General features: G+C 41.7%; 1 protein-coding gene across 1 annotated transcript; it reads left to right on the forward strand.

Moving 5' to 3' along the window:
• The first annotated feature begins 12,090 nt into the window (after positions 1-12,090).
• On the forward strand, positions 12,091-19,838 carry LOC147903994 (uncharacterized). Its single transcript, XM_087369787.1, has 10 exons — positions 12,091-12,377; positions 13,278-13,378; positions 13,762-13,854; positions 14,152-14,262; positions 14,377-15,750; positions 16,508-16,957; positions 17,138-17,242; positions 17,424-17,753; positions 17,840-17,965; positions 18,759-19,838. The coding sequence occupies exons 1-10, from the start codon at positions 12,200-12,202 to the stop codon at positions 18,909-18,911; spliced, it is 3,021 nt and encodes a 1,006-aa protein (XP_087225913.1). The 5' UTR covers positions 12,091-12,199; the 3' UTR covers positions 18,912-19,838.
• Positions 19,839-23,545: the final 3,707 nt, after the last annotated feature.

A 23,545-nucleotide genomic window follows, 5' to 3' on the forward strand; every position in this document is an offset into this window, starting at 1 on the left:
GTCATGTTGTTGCAATAACCGAGCAGCCAAGCACTTCTTTGTGGCATTCCAAGTTGGGGCACATGAGCCAGAATGGAATGAAACTCTTATGCCGTTTGGGTTATGTACCGCATTTGAGTTTCTCTGATTTTGAATTTTGTGAGCATTGTCTCTATGGGAAGCAGACTAAATCAGCCCATAAAAGAAGGGGAAAGAAAGAGTTTGAAATGCTTGATTTGGTGCATTTAGACGTATGTGGTCCCATGCCTACACGGTCATTAGGCGGGGCTGAATACTATGTGACATTCATTGATGATGCAACTAGGAAAGTGTGGGCTTATGCTATAGCTCGGAAGAGTGATGTGTTCGAGGTATTTCAGAAATGGCTGGCCTTGGTTGAGAATCAGTCAGGTAGAACACTTAAATGCCTACGGACTGACAATGGTGGAGAGTTCTATGATACACATGGGATTAAGAGGGAGCTCACATCCCCTCGTACTCCAGAGCAAAATCCAGTTGCAGAAAAGATGAACCGTACCATTCAAGAAAGGTTGCAATGCATGCTTTCCAATACAAGTCTTTCTGGTGGTTTTTGGGCTGAGGCAATGAAGACTGCAGTGCATGTGATCAATAGATCACCTAGTAAGAGTTTGGATGGTGGTATTCCTGAAGAGGCATGGAGTGGCAAGAAGCCCTCTTACTCTCATTTGCATATATTTGGGTGTGAGGCATATGCACATGTGCCAAAAGAGCTTTGAAAGAAGCTAGATCCTAAGTCTAGGAAATGCATCTTTCTGGGTTATGGTGAAAGTGGAGAGATGGGCTATCATCTCTGGGATCCAGAAGCAAAGAAGATCATATGCAGCCATGATGTAGTCTTCAATGAGAAGAAGATGCATAAGGCACCCATGAGGGATGTGGAAATGAGGATAATTACTTTCCAGGATGTGAATCCACCTGCATATGTTGATAGACAGCAAGCTGTCCATGCACCAAATGTGCAAGAAATGGTACCACCAAGTACTCCCACAGGTATACAATCAAGGGTAGATGATGGATCATCTATTGGTGGAAATGATGAGCCAAATGTGGCTGATATGCAAGTTGGACAGCAAGCTAAAATGCCCTTGAGAGGATCTTCTAGAGTGTCTAGACCACCTGATAAATTTAGGGGTAGACTATGTGATGCTTACTGATTGCGGGGAGCCTTCTTGCTACAAAGAGGTTATGATGCACGAGGATCAACGCAAGTGGGAGTATGCTATGCAATCAGAGATGAGTTCACTTATGAAGAATAAGACTTGGGACTTGGTTTCTTTACCACATGGAAAGAAAGCATTGCCATGTAAATGGGTCTACAAAATGAAGGTCACAGGTGATGATGTGCCTAGGTACAAGGCCCGTTTGGTTGCTAAAGGGTTCAAGCAAGAGAAGGGTGTGGACTTTGATGAGATATTCTCTCCGGTTGTGAAGATGACCACACTTAGATGCATGCTTGGACTAGTGGCATTAGAGGATATGGAGCTTATGCAGATGGATGTCAAGACAGCTTTCTTACATGGGGATTTGCATGAAGAAATTTACATGGTGCAGCCGGAAGGCTTTGAAGAAAAGGGCAAAGAGCATTTAGTTTGCAAGCTGAAGAAGAGTGTCTATGGTCTTAAGCATGCACCTAGAGAATGGTATCAGAAGTTTGATGCTTTCATTCAGTTCCAGGGTTTTAGAAGGAGTGAAATTGATCACTGCCTCTACACTAAAAGGGCTAAGGATAATAGCCTGATAATCTCGCCACTATATGTGGATGATATGATATTGGCTAGCAAGAATACTTATGAGCTAGATGCATTAAAGGCCAAGTTGCATGAGGCCTTTAATATGAAGGATTTGGGATTTGCAGGTCATATTCTTGGTATGCGCATCACGCGTGATCAGAGTAGGAAACTCCTTTGGCTTTCACAAAAAGAGTATGTTACAAAAGTATTGCAGCATTTCAATATGGAGGGGGGGAAGGCAGTGAGTACTCCATTGCCTCCATATGTGAAACTGAGTCATATAGATAGTCCCAAATCAGATGAGGAAAGGGCCATGATGGCCAAGGTTCCTTATGCATCAGCAATTGGGAGTCTTATGTATGCTATGATAGCTACTAGACCAGACATTGCATTTGTAGTGGGAGTTGCTAGCTAGTATATGGCTAATCCAGGAAAGAGGCATTGGGAGGCAAAGTGCATCATGAGGTACATGAAGGGTACCAAGGACATGTGCATCTGCTGTGGTAGAGGAGACATGCGTGTACTTGGGTACACAGATTCAGACTATGCAGGGCATGTGGATAGTAGGAGATTCACTTCTGGTTATGTGTTCAACTTTGCAGGTGGTGCAGTGTCGTGGATGTCTCGCGCACAGAAGTGCGTTGCTTTGTCTACCACAGAGGCTGAGTATGTTGCAGCCACAGAGGGTTGCAAGGAGTCTATATGGCTTGATCGGCTAGTGGGAGATTTAGGGATTCATACAGGTGTACCGACATTGCATAGTGATTCCATGAGTGCTATTCAGCTAGCACGGAATCCGGTCTTTCATGCAAAGACCAAACACATTGAGGTTAGGTACCATTTCATAAGGGAGGTACTTGAGGACAAGCGCATAGAGCTTGTCAAGGTTCATACAGATGATAACCCTGCAGATATGTTGACGAAGAGTCTACCTAGTTAGCAGTTTGAGTATTGTCGTGTATTGATGGGCATTGGATAGTATGCTCATTGGTTGTTCTCCCTTAAAGGCACATTGTCCTTTAAGTGGGAGGTTGTGGGGGTTAAAGGTCACTGTGCCTTTACCCCGGTTATGTACAATACTCAAACACATATATAAATGAATGAAAAAGAAGATTAGGGTGGTTCTGCACCCACCAAAACTTGTGTGGCTCTCTGTCTCTCTCTCTCCTTCTTCCGTTCTTGCTTCCGTTGAGAGCACTCTCAAAACTTTCAAATTTTACATATGGAACAATGAGGATCATTGTTTGTGCCTCCTCATTGGACAGATTGTTTTCTCCAAGGACACAATGAGTTCATCTTTGACCATTGCATCATTCTTCCTCTCAATGGCAACCATTTGTGCATGACTTTCCACTATAAGAAGCTAGCTTTTCCTGAGGGTGCAATATTGTCCTTCACCCACTTCACTCTCTAGTTGCTTTCAGTAATGGCTCCATTAGAGTCCTCTAGCTATTCTAAAATCTTTTTGTTTCATTTGAGAAGCTCTGAGTAGGAAGCCTACATCTCTTTGCCCTCCAATTTAGCATTATTGGAAGCCTACCTCTGACCATTGTCAATAGCCTTATGAAACTCCTACACAGTGGCATGGTATTGGAGTTCCAATATGTAGCACATGTCCCTCCCATATGCAGTTGTTTCATCTTTCCTAGAGCTTTCCTCTGCCTGATCTCAATCCTGGGCATTTTGTCTAGCTTTCAAGATTTTGTATAGACCCCCTAACACACTCTGGTTTCCTCACTATCCTTTTGGAACTGTCTACTATGCCATTTTTTCAATGTTCAATGTGTTTCACATATTGCAAAGATGTCTAAAAAGATGATCCTTTTTCATCTTTTGATTGTCAGGAGTTGCTACCGTGGACTTGAGCTCCCTCTCTACACTCTTGCCTCAATTCCCTTGTCCTTCAATTGTTGCTTCAAGTAGTTGATGTGCTCCTTTGCTTCTTGTCTTCTCTACCTCTCCTCCATAGCTAGCTTTTGACTTTCTTGGCCTTTTCGTCTTGTGCCTCAGTTTGCAATTCCCTTGTGTGTGCTGCGTCTACCTTGAATTGTGTCGGGGACTATTTTTTGGTGAGCTTTCTATGGTGAGGTTCTAGGGTTTCACCAAAATTTTGGTTAGCTTTTAGGGTTCAACCAAAATTTTGGTGAGATTTAAGCCCTAAAAGCTCACCAAAACTTTGAGGAAGTGGCGTAAAAGCTCCCCAAATTTTTTAGGAAGGGTTCTAAAAGCTCACCAAAATATCTTTCCCTTCATTGGTTTGAACGACATAACCAATGCGTAGAGCACAATCTCCTAAGCATTTTTGCTTTTTACAACACTGCAAAATGGCTAATACACTTGCATTTCCTTATAGGTCCTATTTGTGAAAGCCCACACTAGGGCTCAAGTGAGGGCAATCACACTAGGTGCTCCATGACTACTTTCACAACATTCTAGTCTGGAGAAGAAGAGTAGAACCCTTCCAGCTAGGATGGATCTATGGAAGCTCTCGATCAACATGATTGTGTAGCCAAGGGCCTCAGTAACCTGCTTGTTGTCTATTGGTTTCTTATTGTCAAGAGCAGTGAATGAGCCTAGTTTAGCGAATCGTCTTTGCCATTCCTGGTATCATATTGTCAATGGCAATAAACGAGCCTCGTTCGGTGGATCGTCTTTGCCATTTGCCATCTTGTCTTAAGTGACATTGCTAAGCCTGCAAGAATTAAGAATACATGTTTTTAGGACTATCTGTAACCATACAAATCAAAATTGTTTGCTTGAAATCAAAATTGTCTTATCAAAGAGGCATTTCTAAGGCTAATGTTTAGGAGGCCTAAACCATTTTGAGATTTTGGACCCTTGAGGGATTCCCAAGTATGTAGTGCATGTTCCTCTTATTACCGTCTCAACCCACAAGGACGTGCACAGTTGCCTCTCAATTTCCAACCAGTGGGCTTTCTTAAAGTTTGAAATTGTGGTAATGTAGGTGGTGGATGCAGATGTGTTGAATTATAAGGAACCTGACGTTGCATCCCAAGCATACCCCATTCCATGTACTCAGCTTGACTTTGATTGTCTCACTGTTAAACTAGTGTACCAAGGTACCTGATCACTTCCTCCCTTTAAACCATCTCTATCTGTAGATCTTTCAACCATTCTATGCGGCGGAGAGGGGCTAAGCACTGTCAATCCTGAGCACAAAGGTTTTGTTTCAACTACATTGTGAACTAGATGCTCTACATAAACTTTTTCGAAACTTTAAATGATTATCTCGACACTTGCTCTACCCTCCAAAGAGAAGGACATGATGTCATTAACAAATAATTGAGATAAAAAGTTGGTTCCCTGATAGGAGCTCCACCCTTTTATGTGACCCGCTTGCACTCCTTGCTTAAACACTCCTTGCTTAAACATGAGGATTAACAGAACTGATCCGATGACAAAGAGAAGGGGCGCCAAGGGGCATCCTTGGTGGAGCAATCACCTCAGTTCAAAGCACCCCACAATGCACCCATTGAGGCACAATATAGTATGTGCATTTTGGAAAGGCAAGCCACCAATTTGTAAAAGCCTGGCACCCAAAGCAAGCAAGGAGTCTCATTTGACTCTTTCATACATTTTGTCGAGGTCGAATCCAAATAGGATGGCTCACTGCCCTATTTTTCATGCATGGTCAAGCGCTAATGACAGATTCAAGATGCTCTCAAATATGTCCCATCCATGTACGAACCTATTCTGTTGTTGATCTACCACTATTATGTAGGCCTCCAAGATGCTAGTGCAATAGCTTTGGCTATAACATGTTATGCTAGCCGCCCACCCTTAATCAATTTTGTAGTTTGAAGAATAGATTAACAAGCTCGGTGTTGATGTCCTTTGATAGAAATCCTCTCTTAGATGCATAATTTGCCAAGATTGTGACTCAGCATGATTGAAAAGGCATTGGAGAGTGTTACCATGTGAGCTAAGATCAATCTCTGATAGTCAGATATTTTGCTATCAAGCCCCTCCAAAACACATTTACATTTTCAGCCCACTCATGCACAATGCTTCCTCTAATGATTTTACTAAGCCCTTGCAAAATGCCTCTACCACATCCCAAAATTCTATGGCTTAGTTATCTTGCACATCCTTGACTCTATCAATTGTTTCTCTCTGCCGCTTCCTTTTGATCTATTGGAAGAAGACCTTCGACAGGAAATCCCACACCATAGCCAGCCAAAATTGGCAGATCTTTACTCTAGGTAGTTCGGCCTCCTCCAATTCTTTATCCTACATTGCATGCTCAACTTTGACTAATAGCATGGATAGAACCGAATCCATGGACGATAACTATAGCAATGCCTGTAGAGCTTGCCTTGTGACAATCAACGCATCCTCATGACGTTTTATGTTAGCTCTATGTTGTAAGTCCATGTTAGCTCTATGTTTTAAGTCCAACTCTTTTGCTCGGACAAGAATACTCCTTATGGAAGTGCCCCATTTACTACATGGGTTCATGAATTCCACACTGGCCTCTTGCCAAACCTACCTGATTCTTGCACAAAATTTTTAGAAGCCAAGTGGAACTTGTTTGGTATGTCCATACACCTTCCACTTCCATGGGCAAACTGAATCTACACACCATTCCTGATGCTCCTTAACAATCCATTTGTGGCTCCACATGAACCCCTCCAAGCCATCGGGATCCAATCCCGCATGGTTGACTAAACCTTACTTAAAGTATAATTCCGCCCATGCCTTCTGGTCGTGGCCTGAGTGGGCAATTACAGGGTGGTATCTATCACTAGCAGTCTCATTGAAATTCCAATCACCATTAAGTATCCACTTATTGTTTATCAAATGTAGACCTAGAGTCTTCGAACAATCCACCCTATCCTAGGTGCTATTTTGGAGCATAAACATTCATGAACCTAATTTGAAAACCTTGCACCAACCTTCGTTATCCATGAACACCACTTTAACTGCCAATGCATTGAGGACAGACCAGCACATATCCCAATTGATGGTGGTAAGTAAACCAGAAGTTATCCTCCTTAGTGCATTTGACCTCATGGAGAAGATGACGCTTACTCTTATGATTTTACTAAGCTCCTTGAGAAACGCCTCCGCCACATGCCAAAATTCTATGGCTCAGTTATCTTGCACATCCTTGACTCTATCAATTGTCTCTCTCTGCCGCTTCCTTTTTATCTATTGGAAGAAGACCTTTGACGGGCAATCCCACACCACATCCAACCAAATTTGGCACATCTTTACTCTAGGTAGTTCTCCTCCTCCAATTCTTTATCCTAGATTGCATTCTCAAGTTCGACTAACAGGATGGATAGAACCGAATCCATGGGCGATAATTGTAGCAATGCTTGTAGAGCTTGCCTTGTGACTGTCAACACATCCCCATGACATTTTATGTTAGCTCTATGATGGCTTGTTTGCTCTATACCATGGAAACCATTAATCAAGGCTTCTCCTTTGTGCCTAAATTGCTATTCTTTATTTGTAGCATGGAGTTAATAGTTACTTATGGTGATAAGCAATAAGGGAATCTAGCACATGAGGTTCCACTTGAAAAATTAAAACATGAAGCTTTTGAGTGACAAAAATGTGACGTAATTCAAACTTTCACACAACATCATTTAGAGGATATAATGCATGACACATGATTCAAGTTAGATTAGACTTGAGTTGAATTCTTAAGAATAATTGATATTTTTATTGCGTAGTGGAATTAAAGGCTTGAAATATTTTTGTTTTGAGTTATACATGAATCCACACATGCTTAAATTAATTTGGTATAAACTTCAAGGATAGCCCAAGGAGGACAAGATGACAATTATAAGAAGCAACTTACATAACAAATTTTTAAGGATTCTCCATAGGTGCCCACGATGACTTTTATTCATGCATTAGTACTAGTACGTGTCCGCATGGAGGGACAAAAGTCCAATTAATGTAAGCTTAATGATCAATCAAGGGTGAAAAATCAATGGTGAAAAAAATCAAATTAACCAGTGGCAGCGGCGGTGGCTCCAGAAGTTCATTCGAGAAGCTTCTTGGTTGGCGCAAACGACTATATAGAGGGGGGGAGGAAAAGGTAGGAAGAGTGGAGAGCGATGGGATAAATAGTGGGAGAGGGAGAGGCTAAGAGAAAGCCAGAGGGCAAGGAGGGGGTGGGGCTGAGAAAAGCAAGAGAGGGGGAGGGCAAAGGCGCATGGATAGGAGAATAGCTTGTAGAGTTTCCGATGAGCTGCGGCTTTATGCAAGAATAGAGCAGCTTAGAAATCTTGAACGGTGACAGCTCAAGTAGCTGAGCCAGTCGGAGAGCAGAGGCAGAGAAGGAGAGACGAAGGGAAAAGCAGCGAGAGAGGTGTCGAGGGAGGCAGACGATAGAGATCAAATAGGACTTAGGTTAATTTATGAATAGGACTTAGGTTAATCAGGCATATCATTCATTGACCCTCTCTCGCCTTCTCTCAAGCAACAATCTCCACCAAAACACCCTCCCAAAATTTTCTTCACAAAATTAGGGATCTGATATACGTGATTTGAGCTGAGAATCGTCATTACATGGATAGATATGAATTTGTGAAGATAGTAGAGCCATTAAATTAAATAGATATGAATTTGTGAAGATAGTAGAGCTGAGAATAGTCATTCGATAGAAAGATAGTTTGTGAAGATAGTAGAGCCATTCAATACAATAAGGATTGTCCCTATGTTGTAGAAGATAGATTATTATGCTAAAATTTATTGCAAAAGGGAAATGAAGATTCTGAAATGCATGTGGTTCCACACAAAATAGAAGGCAAGGGACACTTGTGACCAATCACATCTAAGTATAAAATTGGCTACCATTCTTGTGAGTGCCACATGTAGTCCAATGTAGCACCATGCTCAAGATATTTAACGCTTATGCCTACTTGTAGAGAAATCATATATAGTGAGTGCTATTCTCTAGAATAAAGTGGTTACCAAATGAAATATTTAAAAAATACCATAATAGCTATGAACTCCTCTATTCTCCAAAATATAGTGGTTAGCAAATGAAATACTACGAGCTTCTCTATTCTCCAGAATATATTGGTTACCAAATGAAATATACAAGAATTGCCATATGGTGCTCTTCTCCAGAGTTCTCCAGTATATAGTGATTACTAGATGAAATATAAAACACTTGTGTAATAGCTACTTATCCATTTGTTAAATGGCATTAATCAAGTTATGCTCACTTCATGTACCAAATTCTTGTGGGCTTCTTATACCTCTTACGTGAGGATAACAAATCAACCCCTTTATCATGGAAGTCAATCGGGACTACATTGGATTATCTTGGATTTGCAAATTATGAGGATTCTTGTTCACTAGCATTCAACCTGTACAATATTTCCAAAAGGTAAATATGGCATCTCAGAGTTAAAAAAAGTTAAAGTGAAGATTAAAATCCTAGAACAACAAATATTTTAGAATGGTAAGTCATGCATTATGATTATTGTAACAACAATGATGTACAATATTCAAAAATTATTTTTGACTTTAATGCTTTTTGTGTACTTGCTTCTTAGAAGCTTGAGTGAGAGGATGAGTGTAGGCCCCAAAAAGAGGTGATGAACTTGTGGTTCTTGTATTGCTATGTGAAGACTTGGTGTTTTGTCCGGTGCCTTGTTGTACAAAGTTTTGGGATGCTCCTTAATGATTGTGGCAAGGAGTGAGCATGAACCTCATGTTTTGATACAAGGATGTAAAATTTGAAGAAAGCGGCCCATTGCCCACCACTTTCAAGAAAAGCTTTGTGGTATCTTCTTTTAAGAAGTTTCCCTTCACAATTTTCCGCCCACCTTAAGCATCCCCATGGGAGGTAACCGTCCAATGGAGTGCACACATTGTAGATTGGGCTACCACTCGTTGGGTGCCATGGAGTCCAATTTGTTTGCAAGCGTTGGGCGTGGCATTTTAGTTAAAAGGAAAAATGCAAGAAAGGAGATTTCAGCTTTATAGAAATGCGCGACCCACTATTTAATCGAATTGTTAAAGTTCTGAAGGCGCTCCCCTCTCGGGGGACTGCAAGTCTTGGATCGACGAACCAGATTGCGACAAGTGGACGGTAAGGAAACTGACACGCGTCGAGGGGATCCGCGCTAGGATTTAAACTCGGCGTTTGAGTCCACGTTTGAAAGTTTGACCGGGTACAGACAAGTATAGCCTATTTAAATCCATTTCGTTTTTCCTTTTTCGCCTTAAGTATTCCACAAATAGGGTTCAACGGTCCGGGCTCCGAACCCACGATAAAACCATAGTTTAATGGCTGCGGTTAGGGGGTAACCATTAGTGGTGAGGTCTTTGCCTACTTGCTGCTTGTCATTAGACCATAGTTAACTATAGACATTAGACCATAGTTAATGGTGGTGGTGTTTGCATTGGACACATAGCTTGATGTTGGAGCATGGGAATGTGGATGCATAGCTTGATGTTGGAGCATGGGAATGTGGACATTGTGGTTGTGACCTTTCATTGTCTTGCTTGTGTTGTAAGCATATACAGTTAAGCTAAACTAAGAACACTAGTTATAGCACCAAGCGTGTTTGTTTGTGATAATAAGGGTGTTTACACACTTGCCCGCCTGTGGGCACGCCCAAGGCTCATGGACGAGCAAGATTGCCTGCCCACACGGTTCAAATGCATTTATTGCATCTTGGGCGCCCATAGTGTGTAAACACCCTGAGAGAAACAAAATTGGATGTACCAAAAAAAGGGGGGAAAATTTGGCCTCCTAACTTAGGTAGGCAAGTATAAAGAACTTAGTAGCCGAATTGTGAATAACTTCCTCATGTAACGGGCCAATGCTTGGAGTTTCTTGTAAACTACGAGATTTCTAAATTTCCAAATATGAGATATAGAGCAATTCATTTAATTTCCCTTTATCCCCCAGAATGGCTAGCTTCTAGGTTGAATACATATAAATAGAAAATTTCTCAAACCTTCCACCAAACATCTCTAATAGCCAAACATTCCTAGAAAATATGCATATGAGTCTCCTTTTTGACTAACACAAAGGGCACAACAGGGATATCCTAGTTCTCACAACCATCTTGCAAACAATGACCCTTCTAAAGCAATACACTCTTGGAGTTACGATATCACAAAGAGTTTGTTAAGAGATCATTTGAAGCTTCTCCTATATATGTTAATGAGAATTGTGATCTTGGAGTGAGGGTCTATAGGCCAAGCTTAAGTGATTCATGATCTTTTGTATGAGGGTCAATCCTAGCCCCATCTTTTTGTTCTATTTTGTTTAGTTTTGTTCCCCCCTCCCCCACTCACACACCCACTCACACACACATAGTAATCTACGAGGGGCGTGGCATATGTTGATAGGTAACAAGGTGGATCCTGAGGGAATCAAATACAAGTAGCCAGCTGAGGTTGGGTGAATGCCCCACTGCTTGAGTTGCCGATGCTCCACAATTCTAAACCAAGCTTGAGAGAATCAAGTAAAGGGGGTGGCACAATCGTATGGAAATTTGAGTATGTATGGCTAAAAGCCAAAGTAGGGGACATGTGACAGGTTGAGAGTGAGAGTATGAGGAATCCGGTCCTTAGCAAGTCTTGTTGAGATTAAACCCTAAAAATGATGATGGGGTAACCTCACGAAAGTGCTTAGGTTGGTGAATGCATGGAACTTTTTTGTTGCGGAGAAAAAGGAAATTATTTTCAAGAAATTGAGAAAGATTCAATGAAATTGTAAAAGCATCTTGTACAATTGGAGGGGCTCCGAGGGAGGTTTAAACAATGCTTCTGTTGCAGATGGAAACTGGGAAATCTGTGGGCGAAATATCGAAGCAAGTCGAGAAAACCCGGTGATACTCGATTGAAAAGGGCAGAAAATTGGGAACTTGTGACGGAAATGCTATTGTCTGACTGCACGTCTGACTGCAAAAGGGAAAAAAAAAACAAAATTTATTTGAAACACAAGCACCGACTCACAAACGTGATTCGAGGCTATCAAGGGGCACTTGCAGCGGCAACAGGCGTGGGGGAGGAACGAGGGCTACCGGCGAGGCAGGCAAGCAGTGATAGCACGAGGAGGTTGATGCTGATAGATGGGCGAAACAAGGGGTGAGAGGAGCGTGAAGAAAGGTTGAGTGAGTCAAACAAACTGGGGGGGGGGGGGGGGGGGGGATGGATAAAAGGGTAAAAGGGTAAAAGGAAGGGGAGGGATTCGGGAAAGAGGGAAGGGGGAACTTTTTAGGGAGGGTAAAAAGGTAAAATGGCGATGAAGATGATGAAGATGAAGTTGTACAAGCACCACCAATATTATCATCGTCGTCGACGAATTCTGGTTTTTTTTTTTGGGCCACTTTTCCCTTTCCCTGTTCGTCTCTCTCTCTTTCTGCTTCCCTCATTTTGCCTTAGCCCTACACCCTGCGAGCTCCACCTCCGCCATAGCCGCCGCGCTCCCCATTCCCTTCGCCATGGTTGCTGTCAAGAAAACCCCCCACCTCCCCCCTCCCCCCCCCCCCCTCCACCTCCTCCCCCCTAGCCGCTCCGACTTCGATTGGCGTGAGGCCAAGGCCCAAAAGGCCCTCCTCTCTGGCTTCATCTTCGTCTGCAACAGCTTCACCCTCCCGGATCTGGAGCGCCGGATTTTCGGTCAGTCTCTCTCCCTTCGCTTCCTCTCCCTGCTTCCTTCTCATGCCTGTGTCTGATTTCCCCCCAAAATCATCCCGCTCCCCCCCTTGCTTCCTTTACGCTCGCATTTCGTTAGGCATTTTGACCTCTCACCCTGGCTTGCATGCCCAAACGCCTTGGTTCCGTGCGGTTTTGGACTGTTTCCTTCATTTGGAACTCCGCATGTGCGCTGGGGAGCCTCAAATGTGGACGCCCGTGCCTTGGTACGGGCAACCTGAGGAAGGCAACTGAGGAAGGAAGTCTGTTGGCCTTGGCCGTTCCGATGGCGGTCATGATCGGCAAAACCACCTGACATAATACGGATTAGCCCGCTCGCAGGCCCTTGCCGTTCTCAACCTGTGTTCCAGCAACATTCCGCTTGCTTTGGGGTGGATCCATGCCTGTGTCGACTTTTCTACCTCCGTACGCTGACATACTGTGCTGCAGGTGGCTGGAGGAAGCTTCTCGGCAGTTTTTGTTTTTTGGTTATTCAGAGCATTCTTCGGCCAACGTGAGTTTTTGTGCTGGTGCTTGGTTTGACGTTTGATGACACTGCAGGCGGTTATACCGCCGTGGTCTATGATTTTCTTGAAGTCATCTGTGTAATTTTTAGTGTAACGTGCTCTATGCAGTGTTGCGAGCGGTTATATGGCTTAATTTTTACTAATTTCGGGAAGCCGTTACAGTCATTTTGGATGAATCGACTAAAGAAGCCTACCCTGTGAAGCTTTTGGGACCTCTCAATTTGCACGTTTTTGGGACCTCTCAATTTGCACGTGTCCTCCTACTAACGTTTTTTTACCGCCTCAATTTAAACATCTTGTGTAATTCATACCTTGATTTCGTTCGGCTACATTGTTCTGAGTTGTGATTTCCGTGCAGGGTTACCGGCGCATCACGAAGAGTCTGTTCGAGCCATTCGCAAGGGGATGCCGTTGTTCCTGTTCAACTATTCCACCCGACGGCTTTGTGGTGTCTTTGAGGTCTGCGTGCGGTTTTTTTACACTTGACAGACTGAAGGAATTGTGGATCTAAATCTTTGACTATTTTTATTTATTCAAAGACTACGGTCAATCCTATGTAAGAGGCTGTGTGCGTATGGTTCTTCTACCGAGATGGTAGACGCAATTTTTATTAGATTTTTGCAAAATCCTCCATTTCGGGGTTTGGCCTGATTATTCCCTTGAAATTATTCATGGGACTGCCCTTCGTCAACCTGCATATTGGAGGCTCGTGACTGCTTGTTGTCTACACGAATGAATGCTTTGATTTTCACATTCTTCAGCCGCCATGGAATTGAGGTCTCAAGGTTGTGTATTTAAGTGATTGGAATTTTCAATATGAAAGCTCTTATTTTGCATGTCAGGCTGCAAGTGATGGTGGTTTCAACATTGATCCCTACGCTTGGGAGAATCCTGACTCCAGGTTTGGGAGACCGATCTCACGATATCCTGCTCAGGTGAGCCCACCTGTTCTTTAAGTTGTCCCTGTAGGAAAACTTGTTTGTGTGAGAAATGTGGAAGTCTGGTACGCTGCCTAAAGGTTTTTGCATTAAAGGGCGCGTCATATGATGTTCAGATTTCTGCTGTTTCTAGGTATCCTTGGCTCTTTGAAAATGTGGTTGATGTACTGGCTGAATTGCTGTGCTGCTGCTACTTTTACTTCACGAGTTTCATCTTGCACTTGTTACTTTGGTTGATGCGTTTGTCCCTTTCATGGTCGGGTTTTGCGTAAGTTCTTGTTGCCTGCTTATCAGGTGAGAGTGCGAGTGAGAGTTGAGCGACCGCCTTTGGATGAGGACACATTCCGTCCGGTCTTAGATCACCTCGATAGCCACAAGTTCAGATTGGAATTGACTGCTCAACAGGTAATGTTTAGCAGCATGATCTTTTAGAACCATGAGTGGCATAGATTTCGAAGTGCTTTCAAAAAGTCTATCTAATTCTATCAGTGGTATCTCCCAATTTTTTGACTCTTGCAGGTACAACAATTGCTTCATTTGTTTGGCGTGTTTAGTTCTCCTCCCAAAAGAGAGCTTATGGATGAGAGAATGCGTGGGAGGATTTACCTTCCGGCTACCCGCACTGATGACCCAGAATCTCCAAGATCTACTTTCAAGTCAGATTCTGATTGTTACAGTGACTGCTCCAGCAGAGGCACAAATTTTGGTGAAGATGACTGGACTGATGAAGCTCTTAATGAGAATGGGATGTCTAGAGAGTCAATGCATTTGTGTTATCCTGAAGAAAGTAGCGAGGGAACGTTAAGTGACAGGTTCAGCCACATTGCCCTGGGTGAGCTCCAAAATAATGTTCCTGGTTTGCTTGAGAGTAACTTGGATAAAGAATTGTTGTACAGTACAGTCTTGATGTCTGGAGTGCCTTCGACATCTGAAGACAGTCGTTCGAGTGATGGGAATGGCCAACCCATGACATGGAAGGGAAACTCCCGAAGAGCATCCCATCGTCCTCGAAATGAAACTTTCGTTCCACTCAACGATGATCCAATGTTGTCAAGGCTTCACGATACTGATCCTGCTGTAAATAGCAGCTCAATTAATAGCATGCAAGCTGATGTACAACAGTCTTTGACAATGGAGAGGCAGGATAACGTGGTTGCAACATCTATGATACCGTCTCAGTTGCAGTCTCCTTTCCCTGGTGCTGAGAACATGATCTACATTCCTGTGCAAACTGTGCACTGTCAACCAAGGGAAATTGCGAGTTTTCCTGTGCAACCTCAGAGGCCTAGGTGGAATGACCAGAGGAAGCTATCCGGGGGCTGGGCAGCTCTGAATTCTAGAAAGCAGGGTTTCAACCAGGACAAGACTAATAAAACAAAAGATGTCAGGTATCACAAGCATCTTGTGTCAGATAATCAGCAATCGGCTCCTGTACCATCACAAAAGTTCCAAGTTAGTCAAGTCTTAGTGCCCCTTTGTACACAGAGGCCTGGTCCAGTAAATGAACAAGGTCCTTTGACAACTTTATTGTCGCCAGTTTATATGGCTCCACATGGTCAAGGTCTTACATATAGACACCCACAAATAGGTGCTGCAATTGAAGAATGTGAGGAGGGGTATGAGACGATAAATGATGGTCAATTGCCTCCAGATGGGATTCAAAATCTTTTGCAGAATGGACCTTTTCCTATTCTGCTCATGCCATCTGTCATACCGAGAATGTCAGCAACCCCCCCACCGATAACTGCAGGTTTTGTCGAGGCTTTGCATTTTGACATCCTGCATTTTGCGAGATTGACGAGGCCTACACCGGAGACGCAGCTTCATGCAGAGGCTGCTATAGATTGTGTCCGGAAGGGTGTCAAAATGGTCTGGCCTGAAGCTGATGTGGAGGTGTGTTTTAAATCTCTTCTCTACCTTCAGCTTTGGATTATGTGAGTTGAGCCTATTTTGGGTTTTAGGCTGTTCTCCTCTCTGTCTGTTTTGCCACCTGCTGTTTTTGGCTGTGTAATACAAATTGGTCTCCCTCGCTTCCTCGCTTCCTCCTTCCCTCTCCACACCCCTTTCTCTTTAACTCCTTCCATTTCTTCCCAACTGATTTTTCGGTTTCAATACCTTAGTGCGAGTTGGTTTGGCCATGATTCTGGAATCATTTTAAAGTCAGAGGTGAGTGGAAATGAGAACACAAAGACAAATTCTACCTAATATGTGGTTGATAACCGCACTCCTGCATTCTCAAATCTACACAGGCTCAAGATATTTTAATCGCATGTGTGCATGCTTGTGCACATGAATTTTGACTGCATTGAAGCGCATACATGATCCAATACAACCCGTCTACATGAAGAGGTGGAGAACTGAGTTAACAAAGTTAATTATTGTCTCTATTTTCTTTGTGAATATATTGAGGCCTTTCCGAGGCAGTGGTTTGTATGACTGGGTATTTTGCTGGACTTTTTACTTGGCTTTTTACTGTGAAATATGTATGGAAATAACTTAGGGGCTTGTTTCAAATTTCATCGGGTATTGCTTGATAGGGTGCTCCAACACATTTGTATTACCAGCTCTGAAGAGGAAAGGGAAGTACAGGTAGTTTGAGTTGGAGGCTACTTTTTGGATCTTGTTGATAATCTCACATGGTTTTGGACAGGTCTTTGGATCATTTGCAACAGGCTTGTGTTTACAACACAGTGATGTCGACCTAGCTGTTGTCGGTGCTCCCTTGTTGCATTCGTCAGAAAATTTGTCTACTGCACAAGCTTCGGCGTTTTTAATACGGGAACTCGCCTCAGCTTTGGAAGTCTATGAGTGGTGTGAAAGCATAAATGTTTTGGACATGGCATCCATGCCTGTGTTGAAGTGTCATTGTCGGCCCATTGTCAGACTGTTGGACCCTTCCATTTCAATGCCTTCGATTGCCATTGATATAACTATTGGGGGTATGAGGAACAATGATTGCATTCTGAATGAAGGGATCAGAGGCATGGACACCGCAGATCAGGTTCCAAAGATAGGCAAATTTGGGACTCGGCACACAGGCGGTGCAGCTCGGGAATATGTCCTTGGTAAAATATGTGATCTGCCTGCATTAGCACCACTGGTAAATATGCTGAACTCGACCTTTTTGAGAAGATGAATGAAGAGTTTTTGTCATGTCACTTCCACTTTTTCTCTTTTCCTTATATATGGGGAGTTCTGATCCAATGTCGTGTGAACAGACACTGCTACTGAAGTGTATCTTTGTATCATGAACGCTTAACACTTGGCTTTATCTGAACAGGTCCTGCTGCTGAAGTCTTTTTTGCACCACAAAGGTCTCAGTAATGTGTACACAGGTGGTCTAGGTTCATTTTCATTGACTTTACTTCTTGCTTTCTATCTGGAGGTATCATCTGCTCCTTTCTCTCCATGGAAAGCTTGCTGCATTTTAGAAAACTGCTTTAAGATCATTCCTGCTTTTTTTTGGCTGATGTAGAATGATTGCTTTAGGTGTTACCCCATGAAAACCTTGTCCCTTCAGTAGTTTAACCGTCATAGTCTTAATGCAAGGTTGATTGTGATGACAGCGAGTACCAATTTCATTGGAGGGGAGGCACGGTGATTCGCCTGTTTCCATCACAGCATCTTCCCCATTATCTTGTACGTCTGAGTTCTCAGAGGATTCTGATATACCAAGCTCAAGAAGCAGCTGTAGTGGGTTTCATCCAAGTCCTGTAGCAGACTTTGGCACTTGCAGTCTTGGTGAACATTATGTGAGAAGAGCAGCTGATGTCATTGATAGGGTATTGTGTCTATGGGATTCGGGTGGCTCGCCATATCTTGGAATTTTACTCCTTGGTTTTCTCCGAACATTTGGCTTTGAGTTGGATTTATCCTCAGTAAAAATTGTTTTGAAGGTAAATACTGTCTTGGATGTGAAATGGGTGGTAATTTTTTGTGGAAAAGTTGCCTTTATGATTCACCCTTTATGTTTTGTTTGAAGGGAATTGATGGAAGTCCGGGTGGTACCTTTAAGCGCGACAACAGACATGTTGCATTATGGATTGATGATCCTCTGCGGCCTGGAGTAAACATTGGAGCTGGTTCTTTTGGAATGTTCCATGTGCAGGTAGGCACCTTCTTAGTATTGCATGTTTGGACAATTTGATGTGTTTAAGAATGGTCACGTGCTCATTTTAGTTGGCTTGTTGTGGGGTAATCTGACTTCAATGAAAGTGTTCTTGGTAGAGAGCTTGTTCTGAGAAGCTATGACATCTATCTTGTATGTAAGCTATTTTTGTGCTTAGGCAGAATTATCGGTCAGTGAAAGGTTATTGCAACCTTGTCCAGGCATTAAATTCCATACCTTTGAAAAAGGTGTCATGGTGAAACCTTTGGTGAATCAGCTTAGTTTTGATGATGTTCTTAAGTTACAGTTATTGGTAGACTCTCTGGCTAGGGAAAATTTATCTTAACTCTGTGCATTAGATGAGGTTGTACCTAATTTCATACTTCTGCAAAATATGTGATGGGGAACTTGATTTCAATGTGGTTCAATTAGGTTTCAATGATTGATAGTTTGTTCTGCTAGAGTCAATATGTTGATTGTAATAAAATAGCTGTCAGTACTGCTTGGCTTATAATTTTGATGTCAGCAGTCACTATGGAAATTCTTTTGTTGTTGGAAGTTGTTCATAGTTCAGGCCATGAGACTGACTTCTTTTCGGGAGTTCCTTTTCCCATAAATCACCATCACTCGATAGCTGTACTGCTTGAATATAGCTTAAACGCATAACTGTTGTCAAAGATGGGTGTTTGAAGCGTGGACTTCGTTTGAAACAACTGGTATCTATAAAACAGGATTTCCTGGAAAATCTTGCTACCTGGTTGTAATTCTTCTTGACTTTTCCCTTTGTTTGCAGGCTGCATTTAGAGAGATGCTACAGCTCTTAACCAACCGCCAGTTGTTGGCTCCACCGCTTGGCTGCAATGAAAAGGGTTGTCGAGATCTGGGGGCTATGGGTCAATTATCCCTTTTAAGCCGGTTGGTTGTCGAAGTTGATGACTACGAGTGACTCTGGATTTTTTACTGCTGTTCTTCTGAGAACGCTATACCTTGTTGATATGCTATCACAGATTAAATTGGAGTACGGCATCAGAGTTATAGTGACTTGAATCTAAGATAGGGATGCCAGGGACCATCAGGTTATTTATGAACTGACTTGGTGTGTGGCTTTGTACAATCACCCTACAGAGGTGCAAAAGAAAAGGGTCGGGAGTCGTCTCAACCTTGCATGGAAGGCACAAGAATAGATGCTACTTTCTACCGTCACATACCTTGAGTGTCTCAACTTCCAGCAAAAAAAGTTTTGTCGATTGATTCTTTAGAAAGCATTACAGATAGGGAGAGATTTTTTCAACTGTACAGAGGTGTAAGAATTTGCTTGTCCTGTTTTTGGCCAAGGCAAGCTGGTGGGAATTTGTACTGCCACTTGAGGTTTAAGTAAAACTCCCACATAATGTATAGTGCTCAAAGGAGCTCCTGTGACTTATGAGGGTGTGTTTTGAAGTTTGAAAATCGGAGGTTTGGGACATTATTATTTTGAAGCTATTTTACATATTGGCTGAAACTGCTGCAATACTGGTGGACATGCATATTAGCAGCTATAAATGTGCCCAAGGTCATTTTGATGGGGCACAATTCAGATAAGGTTGACACTTGTCTTCTTGCAAGTGGCTTTTTACTCTACTTTGGATCAAAGATCAGGGACCGCAACAACAGTAGGCTATGATCTGTCTTAGCTACTCTATGGAGCCCATTTTGATTTGTTACATTATTTTGAAGTTAGACATGCTTTTGGGGGTGGGGGTATGTTTTCAATCACTCCCAATATGTTCCCTATGTGCATGTTGTAAACACAAATGAGTGTACCCATCAAGAAAGGTGCTCTAGACATGCTTCATCGAAAATGCAATCACTTATTTATGTAGGAAATTAAGAGTTGAGTTGGCATGGTTTGCATTGTCTTGTACTGAACTTCAAATGACTTTAGACTTCTCGTTTCAAGCATTTTTAGTTGAATGACCAAATCCCTTGATTTATCCTGTGTTCTAGTTCTTAGAGGTTTTAAGTTATTGTACACGTATGGGAGAGACTAAAATGAAATTGTCCGGTCTTCACAAGTAGCTGTAGCTTGAATGAAGAGAATGTGGACTACTTTTTGATTAGCCTTCTCCTTTAGTGCTAGCCATAGTCATGGCTGAGTTTGCCCTTCACCTTTAGAGTGCTGACAGAAACTCACGTTTGTATGAATGGATGCTCGAGTATGTGGGTGTGTGGATTTGTATGAGGGCATATGTTTATACTATGGTCTACACACATTGTTGGGCACTGATGATGTCAGTGGGGATGTCATAGTAGCTAGTCCTTGGTATGCATGATGGAGTTCATGGTTTCAGCCTCATGAGTGACTATCATGAGATTGAAACTGCACTATTTTGGGTTTTTAGAGAATGACTTTTGAAATGTTTCTGGATATATTGTAAATGTAAGGTACTACCCTCTAGCTTGGTCTAGGGTTTCCATCCCGTGTCTTCATACTTATTTGCTGCTCATCCCTAGGGTCCTGTGTTTGACTGGTTCTTGTGACTTTTTTCCCCCTATGCTAGTTTCGAGGGGTATGTGGTCTTGGCAATGAATAATATTTATGGCAACCTGTGTTGATGACACTACCCTCTAGCTTGGTCTAGGGTTTTCCATCTCGTCTTCATAAAGCATAGATTTAGGATCACTTTGAGCCAAAAATAATAGATACTCTTTGAACAAAAGATGAGATACATTTTTGTCTTTTGAATCAAAGATAGAATTTCTACCATTTGGTTGCTCTATGCATTGTAAGAAGGGTGGATCACTGCGTAGACTGTCATTTGTACATCACAATAGGTGATTTTGTTTCAACAAGTTATAGGAATCCCCATGGGCACTAATTGTGTCGTCTTTTTATCAAACTTTTATCTTTTCACTTATGAATTTGAGTTTATGCAATGTCTTATTTCTATTAATACCTACCCTATCATTTTACATAAGCTTAGTCAAATTAGGTGTTTTATAGATGATTTATTTGTACCAGATGTTTCTAACTTTCAAGACTTTATGTACAAAGACGCTAGAGCTTTTGGAGAAGGAATCTATCCTCGTGACTCTTGTGAACTGAACTGCACTTCAAGAGGGGATTCTTGTGTTTTCTTAGATCTTAGACTTTCTCAATCTACCATAGGATTAGAGGTTGATATATATGATAAACGCGAACAACCTGAATATAGTATAAAAATGCTTTATTCAGTATAAAAATGCTTCCGAGTCATTTCTTTCCAATTTCATAGATTTTCTCACCTTTGTACATCTAAGAAGTCTTTTATCACTCAATGTAGTAATTTGATCACTTTACTATTACACAAGAGGTATAATCCAAGGAAAATAATGAAAAAAGTTCACACATTCTTAGATATGAAGTCTTTTATCTAGGTGTTTCGGCCTTAGGTTTGTTTAGAATGATTGAACATAAGTTGAAAACAAAAAGTGGGGAGCTGAATAGGCTTGAGTGGGAAGCAAAGGGACCCTTCGATGCATAGGAGTGAAAGAACACTTTGAAACATAGCTGAACTCAAAGATGCTCAAAATTGGAGGGCTACAAGATAAGATTCTTGGAAAAAAACATATAAAAGACCGAGCAAAGCTTTACCAAGAATTGAGTGGGTAGATTTAAATTTTGAGATTGGTGAAGGAGGTCATGGAATTCTTACTTTCAAGACAAGAGCCGAAAGAACATAGTTTGAGACATATTAACAAGTTGGAAGGACTAGAAGTGTGGATTGTAGAGGAACTCATAAAAACTAAGCTAGAGATTAAACCTTAGAGATTGCAAAGGTCTTCGAAGGTAGCTAGAAAAGGTCTTTTGATTTATTAGCTATACTAGCTGAACCATTTGTGATTGGAACATAAGTTCATTATATTGTGCTCAAGACATAATATAGAATCTTTTTAAAAGCAAACAAAAGAGGATTACCAAAAAGCGAGCGACGAAAAGTGAGCGAGCTAAAAAAAGAGAGCGATACAAAATAATAAAAGATTTATAAATCTCCGGTTTGGGTTACTAAAAAAATATAATTTATTCAAAAGTCCATATGTTTCCTCAATGCTAGAAGGTTAACTATGCATATAAGTTTAAAGCCACGAACATTAATTTCACATCACTTATAAGAGAGTTGGTATGTTTCATTGCCAAGTCATTGTGTATCAAATGCAAACCTTATTGCAATCGAGTTCCCTCTTTCCACCATAGTAATGAGATCATCCATGCAACCTTCCACACAAGTGGGGTGTTTGTAAGGATTCCTTGAATGGATTAGTCTAGATACCATGCATATGTAAATGCTTACGCTTCTTAACTCACTATCATACTAATCCAACCAATGCAACAAATTGACCATGAATTCATATTTTGGTGCATAAAATTTTACTAGATTATGCAAAAAGGCATGATAATCTAAATCACGCCTTGCCATTTGATTTGATATGTAACAACCCCGTTTGGACCTAAATCACGCCTTGCCATTTGATTTGATATGTAACAACCCCGTTTGGACTTGTAAATCAAAAGATACAGGGATGTGAAAATTGGTCATTTTTTGGGCCAAAATAGGGAGCGCGTTAACATGCTCCATGTTTGGATATGTAACAACCCCATTTGGACTTGTAAATCAAAAGATACATGGATGTGAAAATTGGTCATTTTTTGGGCCAAAACAGGGAGCGCGTTAACACGCTCCATGTTTTGTCCCAAAAAATGAAAATTTCACATCCTTGTATCCTTGCAAGTTGTCCAAGTTTGGTTTTTTGGGCCCAGAAGATGACCTTTTAACATCCCTGCATCTTTTGATTATAAAAAATAAATGGCATAATGTTACATATCAAATCAAATGACAAAGCATGATTTAAATGGATATCATGCCTTTTTGCACAATCTAAAAAAATTGTACATCAGAATATGAATTTTGTGAATTTTGGCCAATTTGTTGCACCAAATTTAAAGCATGGTTTCCCATAATAGGTCAACCCGATAAATTTTATAATTGTTGTTTTTATTTTTATTTTTAGGAAAATGGCTCCTTATAAAGTGCATTAAATGTCATTTTCACATTCATTGTTCATACTCCTACTTCTCACAACCGTCGTTGTCATCCCAAGAATCCTTCTTTTTAAGCATCCTCGTCTTCCCCCAGAGAAGGATTTCATCTACTCATTCTCATGCCTTAGCAGACTAGTAAAACTGCAAGCCACTCGGTCTTGAATCACACTTGAGATCTTTCCTTCTTGCCCATAATCCCTCTCTTTAGTTTATCAATAGAATTCTCCATGGGCAATCAGCCATGATTGCTAGCTCCCCTCACCAATGGGACCACATACCAATAGAACAGGTTTGTGGTCAGACAAGAATAGGAAAGAAAATGTCTATCTTGCCATTCTACATGTTTGGCTAAGTAAATCCTAGGAAATATAAATCTTGTCAAGTCTAGCTTTCCTTTTGTTGTCATCAATGTAATTGTTGTACCATGCGAATTCCCCAGGAGAAGATGAATCTATGAGGTGCATATTATCCTTTATCTCATTCGAACCATGCATCTCTTAACCTCTGAGAGCTAAACCCTT

This window comes from Dipteris shenzhenensis, chromosome 3, assembly GCF_047967505.1.
Source record: "Dipteris shenzhenensis isolate YYH24624 ecotype China chromosome 3, Dip_SZ_1.0, whole genome shotgun sequence".
Lineage (NCBI taxonomy): Eukaryota > Viridiplantae > Streptophyta > Polypodiopsida > Gleicheniales > Dipteridaceae > Dipteris > Dipteris shenzhenensis.

What these genes read in the sequence shown, in the direction of transcription:
- LOC147903994 (XM_087369787.1), top strand. Translation starts at nt 12,200, where the DNA reads ATGGTTGCTGTCAAGAAAACCCCCCACCTCCCCCCTCCCCCCCCCCCC. An exon ending in TGGAATTGACTGCTCAACAG is followed by an intron (nt 14,263 to 14,376) that starts GTAATGTTTAGC and finishes TGACTCTTGCAG; the next exon opens with GTACAACAATTGCTTCATTT. An exon ending in GGCCTGAAGCTGATGTGGAG is followed by an intron (nt 15,751 to 16,507) that starts GTGTGTTTTAAA and finishes GGTTTTGGACAG; the next exon opens with GTCTTTGGATCATTTGCAAC.